The sequence below is a fragment of the Pygocentrus nattereri genome, chromosome 1, assembly GCF_015220715.1.
Source record: "Pygocentrus nattereri isolate fPygNat1 chromosome 1, fPygNat1.pri, whole genome shotgun sequence".
In the NCBI taxonomy this organism is placed as follows: Eukaryota; Metazoa; Chordata; class Actinopteri; order Characiformes; family Serrasalmidae; genus Pygocentrus; species Pygocentrus nattereri.
In genome coordinates, this window is record NC_051211.1 from 55321081 (window position 1) to 55344523 (window position 23443).

At 43.5% G+C, this 23443-nt stretch overlaps 1 protein-coding gene across 4 annotated transcripts in view; it reads left to right on the forward strand.

Moving 5' to 3' along the window:
* The window catches only part of grm8a (glutamate receptor, metabotropic 8a), a 400562-nt gene that overhangs the window by 5256 nt on the left and 371863 nt on the right, over positions 1 to 23443 (forward strand). For all 4 annotated transcript variants that reach the window (XM_037538676.1, XM_037538670.1, XM_037538683.1 and 1 more), the window contains exon 2: positions 454 to 1218. In XM_037538676.1, coding sequence (XP_037394573.1) covers positions 709 to 1218 — 510 coding nt within the window. In that variant the 5' untranslated portion in view covers positions 454 to 708. The remainder of the gene's footprint in view (positions 1 to 453; positions 1219 to 23443) is intronic.

The window sequence follows — 23443 nt, forward strand, 5'->3', positions numbered from 1 at the left end:
GGTTGTTTTCACTGTACCGTGGAAAAACAGAGCACGTACAACCAGGAGAGTGCGGCCTATAAAAAAAGAGTGCCTTGTAGCCTCAATCAGGCCTTCTGTGGAACCTTTTTTATCTTGATGTCTTCGCTGTTGTATTGTTCCCTGCCTCATGTAGCCCTAATAGTGCCAGTAGTGTTGCAATCTCTCTGCCTGCTCGTTCTCTCGCAGCTTTCTCATACTAATGAATGCGTTCTCATTTGCTGCAAACAGCTTCTGACTGTGTGCATAAACGTAAAAGGATGCCTTCTTTCATTCGAGTGACTCAGTGAGGCAGAAATGAAGGAACACATCAAGCCCCAGCTGACTGATGCTGTTTGCTTTCTGTCAAGATGTCCATATCTCAGGATGGTTTTGTTTTCGTTGTGAGCTGCCTGTCTCGCAGCTGCTCACTCGCTTGTTTTGTCTCCTCTGCAGGCTCGGCTGAAGATGTGAGATCGCCGCAGCATGAGGCAGAGAGGATCCTAACGCCCTGCTCTTTTCTGCCGCTCCTCGTTTCCCGTCACGTGACACGCGCTGCGGACGTACGTGGAGAATGAGAAGTCCCCGCTGTGAAACCTCCACCGCACAGGGGCCTCGGCCTCAGCACTAAGCGGATGGTTCTATCTCTGCAGCCCATTGGCTAAATTTTTTGGGAATTTCGGATTAAACCCCACTCCCTGTGGTCTTACCATGGCGTCAGAACAGGCGCCGTGCTGGTTCCTCCTTCTCCTGACGGCTGAGTTTTGCTGCTGTTTGCCGTCCCTGTCTCAGCGGATTGAGCCTTTGCCCACGGAGTACGCCCACTCCATCCGGCTGGACGGCGACATCATCCTCGGTGGCCTGTTCCCGGTGCACGCCCGGGGCGAGCGGGGCATCCCCTGCGGAGAGCTGAAGAAGGAGAAGGGCATCCACCGACTGGAGGCCATGCTCTTCGCCATCGACCTCATCAACAAGGACCCTGAGCTGCTGCCCAACGTGACCCTGGGCGCACGCATCCTGGACACGTGCTCGCGGGACACATACGCCCTGGAGCAGTCGCTCACCTTTGTTCAGGCGCTCATCGAGCGCGATGGGTCGGATGTACGCTGTGCCAACGGAGACCCACCCATCTTTGCCAAGCCCGACAAGATTGTCGGAGTCATCGGCGCGTCGGCCAGCTCCGTCTCAATCATGGTGGCCAACATCCTGCGCCTGTTCAAGGTAAGACACCTGGTTCTGAGGGACTGCTTCCCATGGTGGCTGTTGTGGTACTGATCAGCTCATTAGGTCCTTCCTGAGTTGAGGTGCATGGAAAATGGTAAACCCAAAAAATGATGAAACCAAACTACAGCTGAACATGCTGTTACGGGTCACAGTCAGGAGGGGATCTCCTGGGGATCAACAGGTTGGAAATTAGGGACCAGTCACAGTCAGGGGGAGGTCTCAGAATGAACAAGGTCGTGACTAGGGACCAATCACAGTCCGTGGGAGGTCTCAGAATGAACAAGGTGGTGACTAGGGACCAATCACAGTCAGGGGGAGGTCTCGGAATGAACAAGGTGGTGATTAGGGACCAATCACAGTCAGGGGGAGGTCTCGGTGGAAATTACAAACCAATCACAGTCAAGAGGAGGTCTCAGAGCAAATGAGGTGCTGCTTTGCGATCAATCACAGTCAAGAGGAGGTCTCAAGATGAATGAAGTGCTGATTAGGGATCAATCACAGTCAGGGGGAGGTCTCAGAATAAATTAGGTGCAAATTATGGACCAGTGTCAGTCAGGGGGGAGGTCTCAGAATAATTTGGGGACCAACCACAGTCAAGGGGAGGTCTCAGATCGACCGATGTAGACATTACGACCAGTCGCAGTCCAGGGGAGGTCTCATAGCAAGCGAGGTAGTGATAAGGAGTTTTGTTCAGAAAGTAGTGACTGTATGAACATAAACTACTACAACTTTTGATCTTGCAGACGTTGTTTTGTTTGAAGTATGCTGCGGGTTTAAGAGTGTACTCCAGGTCCGAGGGTGCTTTTTGCTTAGCTGTACAAAGGAAAGCGCATTCGTGGGTTGTTGTTGAGCGCGATGGAGGACACTGTACACACTTGTCACGTTGCGTAATAATATCACATTACCTGCAGGTTCGCATGGCTGAAACCTCGCTGCACTTTAAAGCAATTCCTCTGCATCTGTTCGATATGTGTCATGACTTTGAGATGGTGTAGGCGAGAGCTGGAAGGGTCAAGTGGTAGCCGCCTCTCATAGGCCCTTCTAGGCCATCATGCAGGACAAACTGCAATAAGGCGAGTGGGAGAACAACACCTGCGGAGGGCAGGGTTAGGCGCAGGCTATCTGTGCATGGGCGTCCAGCTGGAGAGACATTGTTCCTGGCCGGATATTGGGCTTGAGAGGAGCCTGCGTGCTCTATCGCTGGATATTAAAGGAATCACTGCGTTCCCCTCGCTTGGCTATTAAACTCAGGCGCCCTGCCGCCGTCGTTGGTGTGAAAAGATAAAGTTCAATTATGACAACCAATTAAAAAGCAGTCAGTCTTATTAAAAGAATGACACCCACTCCGCTGCGCTGTTCCCTGTTGAGAGAAGGCTGCGGAGCGGCAGATAGCGCACGTCTCACGGGTAAATGTGTGCAGTGTAAATGCCAGATAGGTGCTTGACGGTGCTGAGCTTTCAGCCGCCGAGCAGCCCAAACAAAAGCCCGGTTCTTCCGCCAGCCTCCGTCTCCGCAGAGACAATCACCGCGAGCCCAATTAACAGCACAACCTTAATGAACAAGGTTTGACTCGTGTTCATTAGCTGGCCACAGTCTGACTGATTGATGTAGGCATGCTGTACAATATGCTTTCGCCATGGCTAATGATGCATGCGACATATTACCAGCATGGATATTTTTCCCAGCAGGCATGTTTCCCACTGCAGTCGAAAAGCCTTCATTTTATTCAAGCAGTACTACCATTTTAACTCTTCCATTCCTCCAGTTTTCCAGGGGAATTTTTGCTATTTCTCCAGTGTGTGAGATGTAAACAGGTTGGTTTGGAGTGAACTGGTTCAGACGTCTTTACAGTGGTGGTGATGGGAACCAGGCGTCGCCATGACTACAACACAGATATAGACACTTTATTTACCATCCAGAACCACCAGAGAACCTACACGAGACTTCTGGGTATATATGGAATGTTGATGATGGAAAATAGTGGAAAATCTGGAATAATCAGTTTTCTTTGGGGACTATTGTACCTCTCTGCCATGAACACTGCAGTAAATTATATCTTGACAAGTGAAATGATTTAAAAACTAGGTTAAATATTAATGAATAATTTTAAGAAGAGTGCCCGAATGTTATATGAGAAACTTACAGTTTTGGTTGTTTAAATGTAATTATCTGCCAATATAGTGAGATAATTTCATGTAGTAAAATGAATTCAAGTAAGTAAAAAAAATCTCAAAATAAGTTAAATAATCTTAGAATATTTTTAGAACAGACTCATAATGAGGAATACTAGATAAGACAACTACATTTAAGATGTTTTCACTCGCTGGGACGTCATCAGTGTACATACTGAAAAATCTGGTATTATAAGCTAGAAAATTGATTAAATTTAATTCCTCATGTGTTTCATATCTAAACGCTCCGTTATCTTCATCACTACTTTCCAAACCCGCTGCAGCAGCTTCAGCAGCTGGAAACTCTCTGACGCCGTTTCACACGAGTCTCCGATGTGGACTGAATGAAGAACGAAGGGTTTCCGGCGTGACGGTCAGTCCTTAGTGATCTCCTGAGCGTCTGTCGGTCAGTTTCACACAGAATGTAGATGGACACACGAATCCAGCATCTCCACACGGTGAGAGGCAGATGACGTGGATCTCAGCCCCTCTTCACAGGCTCATAACTCCGGATGTGAGTCTCGTAGGATCTCGTGATGAGATGGAATGGAAAGGGCGGCTCTACGGATTCAGGAAGGGTTTGAACTGGATTTTTGAGCTGGATCATCACAAAGATCTGGACACAGATACAGAGACAGAGGATTTGACTGGATATTAAGTAGGTGTAGGGTGGTCTCTGGCATTTTCACAGTGCTGTATGTGTGAATGTGCAGTCCCTGAATCGAACTGTTCATTTCCCTAACAGGATTGGGAGTATTTCAAAGCTGGGAGCTGCTATCTTGTTACAGTTGCTGCTCTATCTGCTGTTTCATGTCCCATGAATAATACAGAGTTTGTTAGATGGGCTGAAAATAGCCTGGCTGGAATTTGGTGAGCATAAAGCTGTAGGTTCCTCAGATTGAGCTGTTTGTTTCACATTTAGGATGAAAGGAAACCTCCACAGCCAGCAGGGTGTGCACTTAAGTGTCTTTCAAGCTTGCAGTGTGCACATGGAGGCAGACAGACAGACAGTCAGACAGACAGACAGACGGGCAGACAGTCAGACAGCTGGTGAATGAGTTGGCTCTTTTGGCTGCTCACTGGACGTGTTTAAGTGTGTTGAGCTTATTAAAATGAACTCTGGTGCAAAGTATCTCTTTTCTTAGATTAAAGTATTTTGCATGTGATCTCTGATGAAACAACATGATAATCTGGAGACAATTCAGATTTTTCTGGTAATGTGTTTGTGACTAGATCTGCACTGCAAAGGGAGTGAAAACGTCTTTTATGTAGTTCATATATCTAATATTTCTCATTATGAGTCTGTTGTAAGCATATTATAATATTTTTCCACATAGTTTTTAGTAATTGTATCTTGTGAAAGTGGCAGATCATTTCTTATTTGGAGAAATAATAAAAATAATTGTGTATATTTCAAGAAATAATGATTAAAACAATTAAAATGATCTGCCAGTGGAATAAGGCACTTTCATAAGATAAAAGCACTTAAAACAAGTGGCTTGAAATAAGTTAAATCATCTTATAATATTCTTACAACAGTCTCATAATGAGAAATATTCAATATATGAACTACATTTAAGATGTTCTCACAGAAATAACGCCGTCCACATTAATAACTTTGAGATTTTTGTCACCTAGTGACTGAGATTTAATTGACGCCTCTGACCCGCAGTGTAATATAAATTTATAGGGATAATTAGGTAATAGTATGAGTAAGATGTTTAATAGTTTGTTATACATAGATAAGAAAAACTGTTATAGGATGTAATGTTGACAACTTTAGCTGAGTTTTAAAAGCTGGTAATGAAAATTTTGGGCTTTCTTATTAGTAAATTGATTAATAAATAATAACTATTTCTAATTTTAAGAACATTGTACAAATGTTATATAATGAACTTATAATTTTGGTTATTTAAATGTAATATTGACAATTTTAGCTGAGTTTTAAAAGCTGGTATTAAAATTATGGGCTTTCTTATTAGTAAATTGATTAATAAATAATAACTATTTCTAATTTTAAGAAACTTGTACAAATGTTATATAATGAACTTATAATTTTGGTTATTTAAATATAATATTGACCATTTTAGCTGAGTTTTAAAAGTGGTATTAAAAATGTTGGGCTTTCTTATTAATAAATAATAAATATTTCTAATTTTAAGAAGATTGTATGAATATTATATGATTAATTTATACTTTTGGTTATTTAAATGTAACTATCTGCCAATATAGTAAGATAATTTCAGGTAGTCAAATGATTTCAGGAAAGTAAAATGGTCTTTTATTTTTAGGGGTGTAAAAATAAAAACGTACATTTGCATGTGTAAAGTCTCTGCTGTGGCTTCTACAATGTGAAAATGACAGCAAGTGAAACATCTTAAATTTCGTCTAATATTTCTCATTTTAAAATGCTGCAAGATTACTCCAGTTGTTTGTGTACGGTTTTTGTTGTTTTAAGTAATTTGTATCTTATAAAAGTGTTTTAAGCATTATTTTTTAAATAAGCAAATGGAACAAGAGACTTTTTCCTGGATAAAATTACTTAAAACTAGTAAAAATGTGTAGAAACAGGCAGGATGATCTAATAATATTCATATAACAGTGTCATATTGAGGAATATTACATTTTATATAATAACTATATATATATTAACTACATTTAAGAAGTTTTCACTTATGGTGTTTGTATGTGAGAATGCTGTTGTGCACGGTTTGATGATGTCGCCATGTGGTGGTCTTACCCACAGGCGGTGGTGGTGGGGGGATAGGGGTCTCCTGTTATGGTGACTTGTCAGTGAATGTGTTTGAACAGTCATGCTGGTCTCACTTGAGTAAATGACTCAGTGCCTCTTCGCTCCACTGCTTCACGTCGGTTCTTAAAGAAAGTGCCTCCAGGTCTCGGAGGGACCTGATAACACCTTGTTAGGTACACACACACATTTGTATTACTATAAATGTGGGGTTTTTACACTAGGGCTGGGCAATATGACAGTATATATCAGTATTGTGACAAGTTATGTCAAAGAACAGTATTACACTTTTCTGGACATTTACATGAATTGGTATGTTATCAAGTAAATGATCTTAAATATTCAGTAAATCTAATATTCCACCTGTTGAGACACAAACTTAATTCAAGATTATTTTCTTATTTCTAGACGTAGACATACTTGTTTTAGGTCATTTTATTAGTAAAATTATCTCCCTATTTTGGCAGATCATTTTTCTTGTTTTAAGAAAATGTGCTTGAATTCAGCAAAATGATCTGCCAGTATAGTGAGATAATTTAACTTGATAAAATTACCTAAAATAACTAAAAAATGTCTAGAAATAAGGAAAACGATCTTCTATTGAGTGCACTAGCATCTCAAAATGTGAAATATTAGATTTATTGACTAGATTTAAGATCATTTCACTACTATTTTTGCAGTGCAGTACTTGTAGACCCTGAAAAAGAGCAACATTAGTCCTGTTTAACTGATCTAGTGTCAAATATTGATTTTATCACTGAAGGCTGTAAACTTGCAAGGCTTGTTTGGTGTGAAATTGGCAGACTGACCAAACTTTTTGGCATGAGATCAGTTTATTTATTTGCTTGATGATTTAGCCTGAGATGTGTTCACATCTCAGAGAAACTGACATGGAGCGAACACACCACACGGGTGGTATAGAAGGCACAACAGCACCTCTTCCACCTCAGGCGGCTGGAGAGGTTTGGCATGAACCCCTGCATCCTCAGAACATTCTACACATGTACTGTGGAGAGCGTTCTAACAGCTCCATCACCTCCTGGTATGGGAACTGCACTGCCATTGAGAGGAAAGCTCTGCAGAAGGTGGTGCGGACAGCCCAGCACATCACCGGGGTCCAGCTCCCAAACCTCCTGGATTCATACACCAGCTGCTGCCTGAGGAAGACCAGGAGGATTCTAAAGGACTCCACCCACCCAAGCCACTATCTGTTCTCACTGCTGCCAAGCGGGAGGAGGTACAGAAGCATAAAGTCCAGAACCAGATGGTTCTGAGACGGTTTCTTCCCCCAGGCCATCAGGCTGCTGAACAGCCTGCAGGGCTGGTGTACCGGCCAATAGGCCGGTCACTGGACCTCTGAGTCATGATGATCTCCACAGACAATCACCACCTCATCCACACCTCATCAGACTCGCTCTGATCCTACTGCACCTTCAATCCAGCAGATCTGTACTCACACATGTAGACTGACATCATGTACATCTTCTATCCATATCCTGTACAGTCTGGAAGGTTCTATCAGTGTTCTGTCCCTGAGAACCTGCGTCTCATTTATTGTCCACCTCAGACTAACTGCACATACGGAACGAGAACAGCAGCACATTTCATAGTTTTATTCCAGAACTTATTACTGTACAGCTGTACACTGGAGTAGTGCAGTACTAGTGTATATTGTGTATATGTGTATATTCAGAGTCGGTGTGTGTGTATATTTCTTTTTCTTTATTATTATTTTTTATTCACTTTCTTTTATTATATTTATATATATTTTTGTAGTTAAAGTCTATAAGGGGGCTACACACCTAAGATTTCCATTCACTTTCCACCACCTGTGTAGATGTGATGTTACAGTAAACGTGATTTGATTTGATTTGGGACTGAGGTTAGACGACTTTTGGCAGGAACGGCACTGATAATGTTGCAGTTCTACGGTGCAGAGTTTCATAAACACCACAGTCGGGGAGGAACACACTGCTGTCTGAGTTTAGTTGTTTCCCGTTAGCCGTCTGGTCTCTCGCTCCAGTCTCTGCCGTGATGTCCATGCTGGGAATACTGAGCTGCTGCTTCTTGTAGCTGCTGAGTTGGTGTGACGTGGTGCCGTAAAGCCTTACGCAGGTCTGGCACGAGTGACAACAACGGAGACGCCGCTCTCATTTTTAACTTGGAGTAGCATCAAAATGACTTTGAAGCTGCTATTTAAGGTAAATTTTACACAGTGTTGCTTTAAAATAATATAGTAGTGAACTCTGTACAGCTAACTAATCAAAAGCACTTAGCACTTTGTCTGACTGCTTTGAACATTCACTGATGATGTTGCTATGGGAACACGAGAAGATGACCGAAAGCGCATCCCACTGGAACCTGTTTAACTAAATTAAATATCCATGTTGTGTTAGTTTGTCCTCTACTCTGCTGAATGTTTTACTCCGTGCTCATTAAATTTTAAGTTCATCAAAGATGAACAGCAGATTTTCTTTAAACCAATTGGTTTTGATTTGTTTTTCTTTTCAAATTATTGTTTAAAACACACACTAAAAATCCTTTTAAGGTGGTTTAAACCAGGGTTTGAATTGAGGGAGCAATGGTGGTGGTGGTGACTGGCGACCTGTCCAGGGTGTATCCTGCCTTCCGCCTGATGACTGCTGGGATAGGCTCCAGCACCCCCCCATGGCCCTGACGGAGAAGCGGCTTGGAAAATGGATGGATGGATGGATGGTGGTGGTGGTGGTGAAGGTGGTGAAGGTGGTGGGGGTTGGGGTGTGTGGGGGTTTGGAGAGTGAGAATGTGAATTCGAGTGCAGTTCAGCTCAATAGGAGCTTTTGACAAATTGATTTCAGAGCAGCAATAAACTGCAACTAAAGCATTAAGTATATTATTATTAATGCTTTTCTTCTAAAGATGTAGTTTGTTTGAAATGTGTCTGTTTAACAAGGGCATTCAGAGAAAGTATATCATTAACAAAGAAGAAAAATATTGATAACTTATAACTGCAGAAACTCTGATTGTGTCAGTAACTGATTGTGTGTTTACACTTAATAATCTGATAACTGCAGAAACTCTGATTGTGTCAGTAACTGGTTCAGTGTGTTTACACTTAATAATCTGATAACTGCAGTAAATCAGACTGTGTCAGTAACTGGTTCAGTGTGTTTATACTTAATAATCTGATAACTGCAGAAAATCAGACTGTGTCAGTAACTGGTTCAGTGTGTTTATACTTAATAATCTGATAACTGCAGAAAATCAGATTGTGTCAGTAACTGGTTCAGTGTGTTTACACTTAATAATCTGATAACTACAGAAAATCAGACTGTATCAGTAACTGGTTCAATGTGTTTACACTTAATAATCTGATAACTACAGAAAATCAGACTGTGTCAGTAACTGGTTCAGTGTGTTTATACTTAATAATCTGATAACTACAGAAAATCAGACTGTGTCAGTAACTGGTTCAATGTGTTTACACTTAATAATCTGATAACTACAGAAAATCAGAATGTGTCATTAACTGGTTCAGCGTGTTTATACTTAATAATCTGATAACTGCAGTAAATCAGATTGTGTCAGTAACTGGTTCAACGTGGTTACACTTAATAATCTGATAACTACAGAAAATCAGATTGTGTCAGTAACTGGTTCAGTGTGTTTACACTTAATAATCTGATAACTACAGAAAATCAGATTGTGTCAGTAACTGGTTCAGTGTGTTTACACTTAATAATCTGATAACTACAGAAAATCAGATTGTGTCAGTAACTGGTTCAGTGTGTTTACACTTAATAATCTGATAACTGCAGAAAATCAGACTGTGTCAGTAACTGGTTCAGCGTGTTTACACTTAATAATCTGATAACTGCAGAAAATCAGATTGTGTCAGTAACTGGTTCAGTGTGTTTACACTTAATAATCTGATAACTGCAGAAAATCAGACTGTGTCAGTAACTGGTTCAGTGTGTTTATACTTAATAATCTGATAACTGCAGTAAATCAGATTGTGTCAGTAACTGGTTCAGCGTGTTTATACTTAATAATCTGATAACTACAGAAAATCAGACTGTGTCAGTAACTGGTTCAGTGTGTTTACACTTAATAATCTGATAACTGCAGAAAATCAGATTGTATCAGTAACTGGTTCAGTGTGTTTACACTTAATAATCTGATAACTGCAGAAAATCAGATTGTGTCAGTAACTGGTTCAGTGTGTTTACACTTAATAATCTGATAACTGCAGAAAATCAGATTGTGTCAGTAACTGGTTCAGTGTGTTTACACTTAATAATCTGATAACTGCAGAAAATCAGATTGTGTCAGTAACTGGTTCAGTGTGTTTACACTTAATAATCTGATAACTGCAGAAAATCAGATTGTGTCAGTAACTGGTTCAGTGTGTTTACACTTAATAATCTGATAACTGCAGTAAATCAGATTGTGTCAGTAACTGGTTCAGTGTGTTTACACTTAATAATCTGATAACTGCAGAAAATCAGATTGTGTCAGTAACTGGTTCAGTGTGTTTACACTTAATAATCTGATAACTGCAGTAAATCAGACTGTGTCAGTAACTGATTCAGTGTGTTTACACTTAATAATCTGATAACTGCAGTAAATCAGATTGTGTCAGTAACTGGTTCAGTGTGTTTACACTTAATAATCTGATAACTGCAGTAAATCAGATTGTGTCAGTAACTGGTTCAGTGTGTTTTCATGCTCTTGGGTAATCAGATAATGGGGAAACTCTGGGTTTACCTGAGTTGGACAGTAATTTCTGCTTTACACTGACACTGACTGATAACTGATTTTGCAGTCTAACTCTTGATGTCTAGATGAGATCTGCTTTAGCTCAACAGTGAATACAGTTGAGATATTGTTTGCAGGTCTCGTGTAGCTTAATTTAACGCTGATGGCGTTTGGAATCAGTCCACTCAGTCTTAAACATTCATAACAATATTTATATTCTTACTGAGAAATAACATTGACTGTCCGGCAGGCACATCACTGGCCATTTTCACAAGAAAGGCAAGCGTGTAAATGCTGGGTAGAGGAAATTCCGCTATAGCCGTCCGGACAGTTGCTAACCTCAGAAATACAGGCGTTCGTATCAGTGCACAGCACAGAAAGACGCGTCGCTTTGTCTTCATCGTAGTTGCCACGACTGGAATTCAAGGATCTAAGGAGAACCAAACAGTTCAGACTAAATAAAGGATATAACTGATTTGTGGAAAAATTCCTTCACAGCTGTCAGAGCACAGTGACGTTACCTAACATCTACAGAGGGATAAATCGACCCGAACGCTAGAATAGCCACGTTAGCTGGTGGCAGGGGGCACGCTGGGTTGTGAGGGTCCATAGCGCCGCTGTAGATGTTTTACCCACACATCGATCTGCTCCCCACTGAGCACTCGATCTCTCAGATAGTAAAGTCAAAGTTTATTTATAGCGCTTTTTACAGCAGGTATCATCACAAAGCAGCTTTACAGAAAAATCTGGGTCCGAGCCCTCATGAGCGTCGCCAGTGGCAACAGTGGCAAGGAAAAGCTCCCTAAGAGTAAAGAGGAAGAAACACCAAGGAAGAGAGGAACCAAGGCTCAGAAGGGGAACCCGTCCTCTGATCCACACCGGACAGCAAACATTGTTAGTATAAAGTATTATAGTACAAAACAGGGAAAAACAGCTGGAGCATCGGTTAATTAGATGGTTGGAGTTCATGCAGCTGCAGTAGCAGCAGGAGGGTCAGTCCATGCAGGTGAGACTGTACAGCGAGAAATACCGACAGCTTTTGGGAAGAAAATGAAAACTGTTCCTCTGAAAGCGGCTGAAGCAGCAACTAAACACACAGACTGCCTGTTAACGTTAGAAATACAGGCACCGAGGATCTTTTACAGTAGAACGTTACAGTAGAACATTCGGGGCCTCTTTCAAGTGAATCTCCCTGTAATTTGCAACAGACAAACATTGTATTATATTAGAAAAAATGCAAAATAGAAGCCTTTTCTGCTTCTAGTGGTCTCAGAGTTTTGGATCCACGGTGCACTCCTGAAAAATAGCGGGCTGAGCCCAAAATAGCAAAACATGAAGCTTTTAATGGTCTTGATAACAAATATCTGCAGTAGGTTAATATGGGAGATGATTTCTCTAAACGTTGGAGTTTAGTATGAATCTGCAGACAGTCTTCTACAGAAAGAGGAGTCAGTATTGATCCACTCAGCACTGACAGCTTCAGACAGCTGAAAAACATTGCTGAGCTGGTTTGTGTTTAGTGTGAGACTAAATATTCTCTGCAGGGTTTAAATCTGGACCAGCCAGAACCATCAGAAACAACGTTATATTTTGAGCGTGACCCATTTTTTTTCTCCTAATCAGAAATATTAGTCACTACATTTAAGACATTTTTACTTGCTAAGATATCATTTTTTGCTGTGCAGACAAATTAAATATTATTAATATTGGTAGAAATGAAGTCTGAAATACACAAAATCGAATACAAATAGTTTTATTTGTAGAAAAGGTGAAGTTCTTACATGAACTAATTCAGTTTAGCACTAGTGTGCATGTATATTCAGGATACCATAAGAGTGTATGTCAGTATGAAATGTGGTAATAATCATTTTCATGAGAATAATTTATACTCATATTATTACGTTTATAATCAAATCCAATCAAGTGACGTTTATTGCCACATTACATTCACACAGGTGTGAAGGTGAGTGAAAACCTAGGCGCGCAGCCCCATGCAGTGCTTAAATATCTAAAGGGCTGCTCCCTTTAGGGGTCGCCACAGCGGATCATCTGCCTCCATCTTGCCCTATCCACTGCCTCCTCTACTTTCACACCAACCATCTCCATGTCCACCTTCACTACATCCATAAACCTTCTCTGAGGTCTACCTCTTCTCCTTCTACCCGGCAGCTCCATCTCCAACATTCTTTGCCCAATATATCCACTATTCCTCCTCAATACATGTCCAAACCATCTCAACCTGGCCTCTCTGGCTTTATCTCCAAACTGCTCCACCTTCACCGTCCCTCTGATCTGCTCATTTCTAATCTTGTCCAGCCTGGTCACTCCCAACGAAAATCTCAGCATCTTCATCTCCGCCACCTCCAGCTCAGCCTCCTGTCTTTTAGACAGAGCCACAGTCTTAGTGCTTAAATATCACTGCTGTCAAAACAAAACCTCCTATATTCATTTTGGCGTTTCAGTTTTTGACATAATTTGTTGTTCTTTACATTGTATGTAAATTTCATGATGAACGGACCAAGATGCTAAAATGGTTTGGAAAAAATTCTGGTTCCATTGACTTACATTGAAAGTAAAGTAGGTTTTTTTCTCTCTCCTGTAAAGTTCCCTTTTCAGAGCGATATAGATATATACACCGGTCAGTAGTACCTGCTCTGTGAGGGTCCATGGGGGTCCTGACCACTGAAGAACAGGGTAACAGAGTATCAGAGAAACAGATGGACTACAGTCTGTAACTGTAGAACTACAGAGTGCAGCTATACAGTAAGTGGAGCTGATAAAGTGGACAGTGAGTGGAGAAACAAGGAGGTGGTCATGATGTCATGCCTGACCGGTGTAGATATACACACAAGCTCACATATTAGACTCTAAATATATACACGTATACACAACATACACATTAGTATGCACACAGTTCTGCACCAATATAGTTTTTGTACAGTAATATAAGTTATGAAATAAAAGCCATGATATATACAGCTGTATATGCAGTATGTCAGTCTGAGGCAGATAAACCCTCACAGTTGCACATGTGTGATAAAGCCTGAAGTCAGTTGAAACAGGGTGTGGAGTTGAGGTCCTCATGGAAGTTGTACTCAATTGTTCATAGCGAGTTGTTCCTGAGCTCTTCGGACTACATGGCGTGTACGGCATCAATCATTCCCCACTGCACACGTCCTCTGCTCAGCGCCGCGTCACTGCGCCTTTATCTGGAGTTACTTGCTTTAGGGTGAATTTAAAGCTGTGAATTCAAATGTACATTTTGCCACCGTCAAAAACAAAAGTGATGAATTGTAAACTTAGTGTCTGGATTCTTTTGTTGCTTAAAAACATTCCCCTGGAGAGACTGTCCAAAGCTGGAACCAATGGGAAAACACAAAGGCAAACTTCACTTAAGATGTGCCCTCTGGATATTACAGCTGTTGTAGTCCATCAGGTACTACGAACAGCAGTGAACAAATCCAGGTGTGTCTAAACAAACTGTGTACAAAATGGCCAAGAGTTGTTTAGTTCGGGGCTGTAATGGAATTTTTAATGCCAGCGATGATTTTTACAGTTCGCCTGCTGAAAGACGTCGTCCTAAATTCCCTTCTGCCTCATATCTTTAGTTTTAATCTCATTTTTTATTTAATTGATATTAATAAAAAAGGTAAGTAACACTGAGTCTTACATAAACTTCATAAACTTTCATTTCCCATTTGGAAATTCATTACACTGACGGCGTATGTGTTCCTGCTGGTGTGGGTTTCCTCCTACAATGAGTGCGCCCCCTTGTGGATAATCTGAATGATAGTGGAATTAATGTGGAATAAATGAATTGTGTACATTTCACGAAATGCTGCTTCTACGTGCTGCTTTTGTTTCTTGCCACAGTTAAAATGACAAATTGTTACACGTGTTAAGATTTAATTACATTTTTTTGTGCCACAACACTTTTATAGTTCCCACAATAAATGCTTAGAATATTTTAGTACAGCCTTGCTGTGGCGAAATATAGTAAAAGCACTAAAATTAATAAAATGCTGATGTTTAAATGCATTTAAATACTCCAGTGTTCAGCGTAAAATAATAATAATAAAAAAAGAGTAACTGTTTAAATGATTGGCTCATTATAAAGATTGGGCTAAGGCTATTTTAACCAATAATCTGCTGATACCAGTATAATTTCTTGCCATAATGATTTTATAATAATTATAAAATATGCGTTTCAATATTCTGTCTTACTTTTGACAGTTCAGTTACTGCATGTTAGGCTGAACTCGTTCTATAGAGATTAACTGGAAGAAGCCGTACATTCTTACTAGTGCTAAACTGAATTAGCTCATGGAAGAAAACATTTTCTACAAATAAAAATATTTCCATTCGATTTTGTGCATTTCAGTTTTAATTTCTACCAATATTAATAATATTTAACTTGTTTGCACTGCAAAAAATGGTATCTTATCAAGTAAAAACATCTTAAATGTAGTGACTGTCTAATATTTCTGATTAGGAGGTGGTTGTAAGAATATTAAATGATTATTCAACCTATTTTGCGTATTTGTTTGTCCAGTGAAAGTGTCTTATTCCACTGGCAGATCGTTTACTAATGAAGATAATTTAGCTGATTTCAAGAAATGATGCTTAAAACAAGTAAAATGATCTAACAATGGAATAAGACACTTTCACAAGATAAAATTACTTAAAACGAGTATAAAATTAAGTTATATAATCTTACAGTATTCTTAGAGCAGTCTCTTATTGATAAATATTTAATATATGAACTGCATTTAGGAGTTGGATTAATGAAAAACACTGTTTTCGTTTACATTTTATTTCAGTGTGTTTATCTTTGATGGCTTATCACCTCGTTAAGTAAATGTTTAGGTTAGGCTGATGAAGCTTTTCAGTGTTTGAGCACATCAGTCGTTAAATAAGCTCACGTAGCTGATACTTAATGAGAGTCTGGGCTCGTAATCTGTTTACCTGCGGTTGCGCGATTCTACCACCAGGGGTTTCCGCATGTGCGCATCAGGAGCAGTTCTATACGTTTACGTTTTACATTTATATCACTGGGCTGACGCTCTAATCCTGAGCAACTTCCAATCTGATCAATTTACACAGGGAGGTGAAGGTGGTGTTGGGAGTCTTGCCCAAGGACTCTTATTGGTGTAGGTTAGGGTGTTCACCCAGAGGGGGGGGGGGGGGGTTGAACCCTAGTCCACAGTGTAGGAGGCAGAGGTGTTACCCACTACACCAACAACTCGGTTATATACGTGTGCACAGCAGAAAAAAACGATAAATAAATGAGTGTATATGTAGGAATGTGTGTGGGATCGATAAACGAGACCCTGTCTGGCGTCTCATTCGTCTGCAGTCCTTCCTCGAGCACAAATCGTGACTAAATTGCTCACAGATTTGCGGCAGAACTGAAGATTATTCATTAGTTGACTGCCTTCGATCCACAGAAAGCGGATCGTCACACTTGGCTGTGCTCCTTTGTGCACGTGGAAGAGCGCAAACACACTATCGCTGGCGTCTCACGCTGGGAGTTAAATTGGCGACTGCAGATGATTTTTATTTATTTTTTAAAGACACTCTGATTCACAGTCTGAGGTTCGCAGGGAAGATGACTCAGTAAACAGCCACCTGTCGGTGGGAGTTATAAGCTGATTTATCGCTTCATTACGCTACAAAGACAACAATTGTATTAGCGCATAATTGGAGAACAGGTGCGCATTATGTCTGGCCGGATCGAGGACAGACTATTATGTGTAAAGGTCAGTTTGAACAGCGTAGGCCGTCCTGCGCTGCTTATTTATCCCGTCTAATAGGAGGCCGAGTCAGGCGTGGGCCGCTGCCGAGGTATAATGATCCCTCGCTCTCGCGCCGACACGTTGATTTACTTCTTCTAATGGATTCTTTCCCACGTGAGGTCAGTTAATCGCCTTAATTCTTTTTGCATATCACGCATCGCAGCTGTAGGACCGCCTCCGCCATCTCACAGGACCTAAACACGTTCTCTCGACGTGCTTCGATCAGCCGTAGAACAGAGCGAAGGGCTATTGATCTCCTGGTGTCCTGCAGTGGCCTGGTGTTATTCTGGGCCTGTGAGTGCACTGTGCGAGGATGAGGATGAGGAAGAGCAGCTCCTCCTGTCCTCCGGAGGAATTATGAGAGCGAGAAAGATCTCAGACTACAGACATGAGAAATCTCATTAGCGAGGCTGCGGTTCAGGTGGAGATGTACAGCGAGCAAATCCTCGTATCTCCACTCACTGTCCACTTTATCAGCCCCACTGACCGTTTAGGTTCACTCTGTAGTTCTTCAGTGGTCAGGACCCCCATGGACCCTCACAGAGCAGGTACTGTTTGGGTGGTGGGTCATTCTCAGCACTTCAGTAACACTGACGTGGTGGTGGTGTGTTAGTGTGTGTTGTGCTGGTCTGAGTGGATCAGAAACAGGCAATGCTGCTGGAGTTTTTAAACACCTCAGTGTCGCTGCTGGACTGAGAACCATCATTTTTGCTGCACATTATTTCAGGAAAACCAATAGAAATAAGGCGCCTCAGTCTGAGAAAATGCATCCAAGGCTGCCTTCCCTACTGGAAAAACCCACAGAAGCCACACTGCAAAAAAACGGTATTAAATCGAGCCACAATGTCTAATATTTCACATCTTGAGATGGTTGTGCACTGGTTATAAGATTATCTCACTTATTTCTACACATTATTTGCTTGTTTTAAGTGATTTTATTATGAAAAATTATCTCACTACACTGGCAGATCATTTCAAGCTCATTTCCTACAACAAGCAAAATCATCCGCCAGTACAGTGAGATCATTTCACTTAATAAAATCACTTAAAACAAGTAAAAATGTCTAGAAACATATAGAAATAATCTGAAATTAAGCTCACAACAATCTCAACAGGAAAAGAAATTTTAGATTTGGTTACCCTGCATTAGGTGTTTCTGTTGGTGTCTGGTGGTTCTGTAATGTGTTCTTTTATAATGGGTTGATATCACAACACAAGGGATCCTAACGGTGTGCCAGGCGGCCAGTGGCTGGTTCTGAATGGTTTCCTCATGGGATCTAAAGGTGTTCCAGAGGAGGGTACTGGTATCTACTGAACATCATTAAAGCCGGTTCCCATCAGAGAGCTAAACCGTTCTTTTTCAGCAGAGTTCATTGATGAAAATTTTCCTACAAGCTCCTTCCCAGCGCAGTCCGGGTCTGTAAGCGCTTATTATTGATATTTATTGATGTAAGAATCCACCGTCGTCTGCGTCATCTTGCTTATGATGAGCTGCAGATGGTTCGGTTTGCAGCTCTCACCAGTCCTTCCAGAGCGTTTCCAGCCAAGCCGGAGTTTATAATGACCGGATGAGCTCGCGCTGCCGAGACGGCTCTGACTGGTGGTGAAGCTGCTCTCCCGGCCGAGCGGGCCCTCCGGGACGAGGCAGGCGGTGTGAAATCTGGTGCCTGGCTGAAAATGACTTACTGATGGGGCTGGAGCGGGGGGCTCTCTGCCTGCTCGCCCGCCAGACGCGCTGGTAAACAACACGTCACCCGGTCTCAGGGAGACGAGACGAGTCGTGGGCGGACCGTTTTGTTTTGTTTTCTATGAAACAGGCCAGCGTTTTTCTCAGATGGAAGGAGGTGAGCTGTAGCCCGGTGTTCAGGCCCGGCGTCGGGCCTTCTCGCGCTGTAATGGGTTTTTTGGAGCACTCACACTGGCCAGACTGACTGTCTTCACCTCTGTTCTGCTCTGGTTTCTCCATCAATTATTCCTCCCTTCTCTGCTCTCAGAGTTTGAAACTGTCTCTCCTGCCCTGCTGTATCCACACAGCTCTCTCTCCCCTCCGGCAGGCGGCAGGTCTCAGCGCCGGGCGGTTGCGTGTTCAGGCTGGTTCTTTCTGTGCACACCGAGGGCGGCACTGTCAGTGATAGCACACTTGCTGAGCGCTGCCTGTTTGGGAGACTGTATACATCGCAAGAACGATGTCTTAGCGAGAAAAAACATCATAAATGTTGTTACTATATCTAATATTTCTTTCGTAAGAATATTTCTACTTGTTTCTACACATTTTCGCTTGTTTTCAGTAATTGTGTGTTGTGAAAGTGGCAGATTGTTTCTCGTTTTGATAAATAATGAAGATAATAAGAGAGCCGACAGTCCATGACTGAGGTGAGCAAGACACCTGACCCCCAGCTGCTCCCTGGGCGCTGCTGATAGGGATGCCCACCAGTCCGGGCAAGTGTGCTCACTGCCCCCTAGTGTGTGTGCTCACTAGTGTGTATGTGGTTTTTCACTGCACGGATGGATTAAATGCGGAGCTGTGGGACTAATAAGAGTCACTTAATAATAATTAGTTAATGAATTAAGTGAAATGATCTTAAAACAGCCTCACCGCAGTCTCATAGTGAGGAATATTATTTACATGGAATACATTTGAGATGCCTTCACTTACTAAGACATCGTGTTTTGCAGTGTAGTTGAGAGGAGAAGGATGTCCACCTGCTCAGGCAGCTGTGAAATGTTGATTGGCTGTCTGGCTGTAGAGGCTCACGTCCCACCGTCTCGCTGCCTCGTTTAAGAATGAGCCGTATAGAGTCAGAGGGCCTCCCAGATCAATACGCCTTTGACTGGGTCAATATCGTCCAGGCTGGTTTAATACAGGTGTTCTTATGAAATCTTTCTCTGCTGTGTTACGTAACGTTCACTCCACTGAAAAACGGGCCGAGGAGGTTGCGTTTGTTTACATTTAAAGGGGTGAAGAGCTCCTTCTGAAGAACAAAGTGAAATTTCGAGTGGAGGTTAATCACCTCAGAGGTAAATAAAGGAGCCGCCGCTGAGCTTCAGAGGATGCTTTACCTGCTCTTCTCTCCACCGTCTGTGGCTCCTGTCTCGGGGACGGGAGCGTGGTGATTAGAGCGTGTTCTCCTGTGTGCACTGTTCCTCCTTTCCTGACTCTGTTTACCTGAGCCGGGCTCTGCTGCCATTTAGCTAATGTGTGGAGGGAGAGGAGCTCAAACAGACTGCTTTAATTGTCTGGAGCTCGAGAGAGGCGAAAGGTAAGAACGTCTGAAGTGTGCCGCGCTGTCCCCATGTAATTTTAATACCCTGTCCTTTTGGAGTATCTGACTGAATTATTCATGCGGAGTGAAGAGAGTTTGCCGCGAGGAGCAGGAGGAGTTCTCCTGCACGCGTTTCATCTCCTGCAGCCCAGCCCTGCTTCCGAGGCCGAGGACGGTCTGCTTCATCACCTTGCCTTCGGTTCCCCTGTTCCCTTGAGGCTGCTGGGTGTCCAGAGTAGTGAAGACCCTCTCAGACTCCTCACTTCGGCTTTGTGGTGCTGTAGGAGGAAGCGGGGGGAGGACTTACATATAGTGAATAAATCAATTTCTCCTGTTGAGATTGTTGGGTGGGTGAGTGGGCGTGGTTATTCAGGGAGAGTGTGGAGGCTGGGTGAGTGGGCGTGGTTATTCAGGGAGAGTGTGGAGGCTGGGTGAGTGGGCGTGGTTATTCAAGGAGAGTGTGGAGTCTGGGTGAGTGGGCGTGGTTATTCAAGGAGAGTGTGGAGGCTGGGTGAGTGGGCGTGGTTATTCAGGGAGAGTGTGGAGGCTGGGTGAGTGGGCGTGGTTATTCAAGGAGAGTGTGGAGTCTGGGTGAGTGGGCGTGGTTATTCAAGGAGAGTGTGGAGTCTGGGTGAGTGGGCGTGGTTATTCAGGGAGAGCGTGGAGTCTGGGTGAGTGGGCGTGGTTATTCAAGGAGAGTGTGGAGTCTGGGTGAGTGGGCGTGGTTATTCAAGGAGAGTGTGGAGTCTGGGTGAGTGGGCGTGGTTATTCAGGGAGTGTGGAGTCTGGGTGAGTGGGCGTGGTTATTCAGGGAGTGTGTGGAGGCCTGGGTGAGTGGGCGTGGCTATTCAGGGAGGGTGTGGAGGCTGGGTGAGTGGGCGTGGTTATTCAGGGAGGGTGTGAAGGCTGGGTGAGTGGGTGTGTTTATTCAGGGAGGGTGTGGAGGCTGGGTGAGTGGGCGTGGTTATTCAGGGAGGGTGTGGAGGCTGGGTGAGTGGGCGTGGTTATTCAGGGAGGGTTGTGGAGGCTGGGTGAGTGGGCGTGGTTATTCAGGGAGGGTGTGAAGGCTGGGTGAGTGGGCGTGGTTATTCAGGGAGGGTGTGGAGGCTGGGTGAGTGGGCGTGGTTATTCAGGGAGGGTGTGGAGGCTGGGTGAGTGGGCGTGGTTATTCAGGGAGGGTGTGGAGGCTGGGTGAGTGGGCGTGGTTATTCAGGGAGGGTGTGGAGGCTGGGTGAGTGGGCGTGGTTATTCAGGGAGGGTGTGGAGGCTGGGTGAGTGGGCGTGGCTATTCAGGGAGGGTGTGGAGGCTGGGTGAGTGGGCGTGGTTATTCAGGGAGGGTGTGGAGGCTGAGTGGGCGTGGTTATTCAGGGAGGGTGTGGAGGCTGGGTGAGTGGGCGTGGTTATTCAGGGAGGGTGTGGAGGCTGAGTGGGCGTTTCTCAGATGGTAAATGCAGTTTGTAGTAACGTTTTTTGTGAAGTGGGAAGGAAGATGCGGTTTTGTTTTTAGCTCTTCGTCCCTCGTTCGTCTCGCAGCTCCTCCGCATTTCCGTCGCGCTGAAAGAGGGAACAGAGGGAACGTGTGCCGTCGCGCTGCAGCGCTAATCAGTTCGCACTCTCTGCTTCAGCCTCCGTTTGCTCTGGCAGAGGGAAGTTTTTGTGCCCTGCTTTAGTAATTGGAGCTCTGTGGCCGCGTGCCGGTCCCTTCCTCTGGATTTAATTAAAGCCCTTTTCCTCGGGGTCAGAGGGGTAGCTTGAAGTAGTCCCGTCGACTAATGAGAGTGCGGCGCTTTCATCACCGCCGAGGTGACGCACGTTGACTTCGTGCATGTAATTAGCGGCGGGTTGCTCAGTTAAAATCTCCGCTGTTGGACGGAGGGTGAGAGAAGTCAACAGTGAGAGCCTCTACATCCCCACCGTCCTCACTGCCTTCAAACTGAGCTGGAGCAGAGTCAAGCCCGTTCTCCTGGCGCCAACCAAACGAGCAGGATTGACGTCATGTCCTGCGACGCTGCTGGTCTCTTTTCTCTGAGCACAACAGCTCTTCGCTTTTCTTGAAAGGGGTGATTTAGAATAGAAGAATTGAATTCACAACCATCCGTCACTGTGTGTGTTTGCACACTGCGGAATTAGACCTCTGCATTTAACCCATCCGTGCAGTGAAACACCCACATGCACACTAGTGAGCACACACACTAGGGGGCAGTGAGCACACTTGTCTGGAGCAGTGGGCAGCCCTATCCACGGCACCCAGGGAGCAGCTGGGGGTTAGGTGCCTTGCTCAAGGGCACTTCAGTCATGGACCGTCAGCACTGGGGATCGAACCGGCGACCTTCTGGTCACAGTGGCAGGAGGTTCTTCAGGTGCCCCCTGAAGAAATAGTCTTCTTATTTGAAGACTACCGTTGGAAGCTTGTGATGTAACTCTGATAAGACTGTTGTTGTGTTAGTTGATTCCAGGTCAGGAATGTCTTGTCAGCTCAGTTTTAAAATTAAGATTGACGGTGGTCAACCTGGCCGTCAGCTTTGATCCTTCGCTTACCTTTACTGGTCAAATGAAGCTCTTTTCCTCGGGGTCAGGGGGGTTAGTAGTAGTACAGTGAGTGACAGTGAGTGATGCTGGTTTATTTGAAGGTTTTTAATGACGCCTTTTGATTGCGTAGTAGTAGCAGCGAGGAAGTGAGATTCTACTTTGGGCTTGTACTTTCTGTAAAAAAATATTAATCGCAGTTCTTTATACGGCAGCTAAATTCATCTCAGGATAATTCTTTCCTTCCACTGAAAACAGAATTATTTTAGGGATTGTTGTGATTCAGCTGGTCTCCTGATCTAACATTGATTCTGGAAGTCATCGCTTCGTTTAAACAGGCGTAGCTGTTGCTACAGGATCGAATTAGAATGGGGCAAAGGTAGAACGAAGAGTGCAGGTAGCTGATTTCATCTCTCTCTCTCTTTCTGTGTCTCTGAGGGGCAATTATTCCATCCCCCTCTTGCTCTGTGACTGCAAGCCAGCTCCTGGCTGTCAGACGCGGTCATGGTGTGGTGACATCGCAGGGCTTTGATCCCATCAGTGCCTGGGCTGAGGGCGAGCCTGAGAGACACCGAGACACTTTAATCCCTCTTTCCAGTTCTCTTCAGTTCTCTCCAGTCCAGGTGAGGCACCACGTTGATGTTCCAGCCCCAAAATCCACTACTTAACCCCCCAACACTGCAACAAATGAAACATCTTCAATATCATCTTTAATTCATTTAAGTCCACCTCATCGTTTCTACACACTGTATCAGCTCCACCGACAGTTACAGACTGTAGTCCATCTGCTTCTCTGATACTTTCCCCTGTTCTTCAGTGGTCAGGACCCCCATGGACCCTCACAGGGCAGGTGCTATTTGGGTGGTGGGTCATATAAAGTGGGTCTATATAGAACCATGAACCCTTTGCACGGTGAAATGGTTCTTCAGATTTATGGAGAATGTGTTGTTTAGGGGTCTGTGTAGAACCTTTTTGAGCAA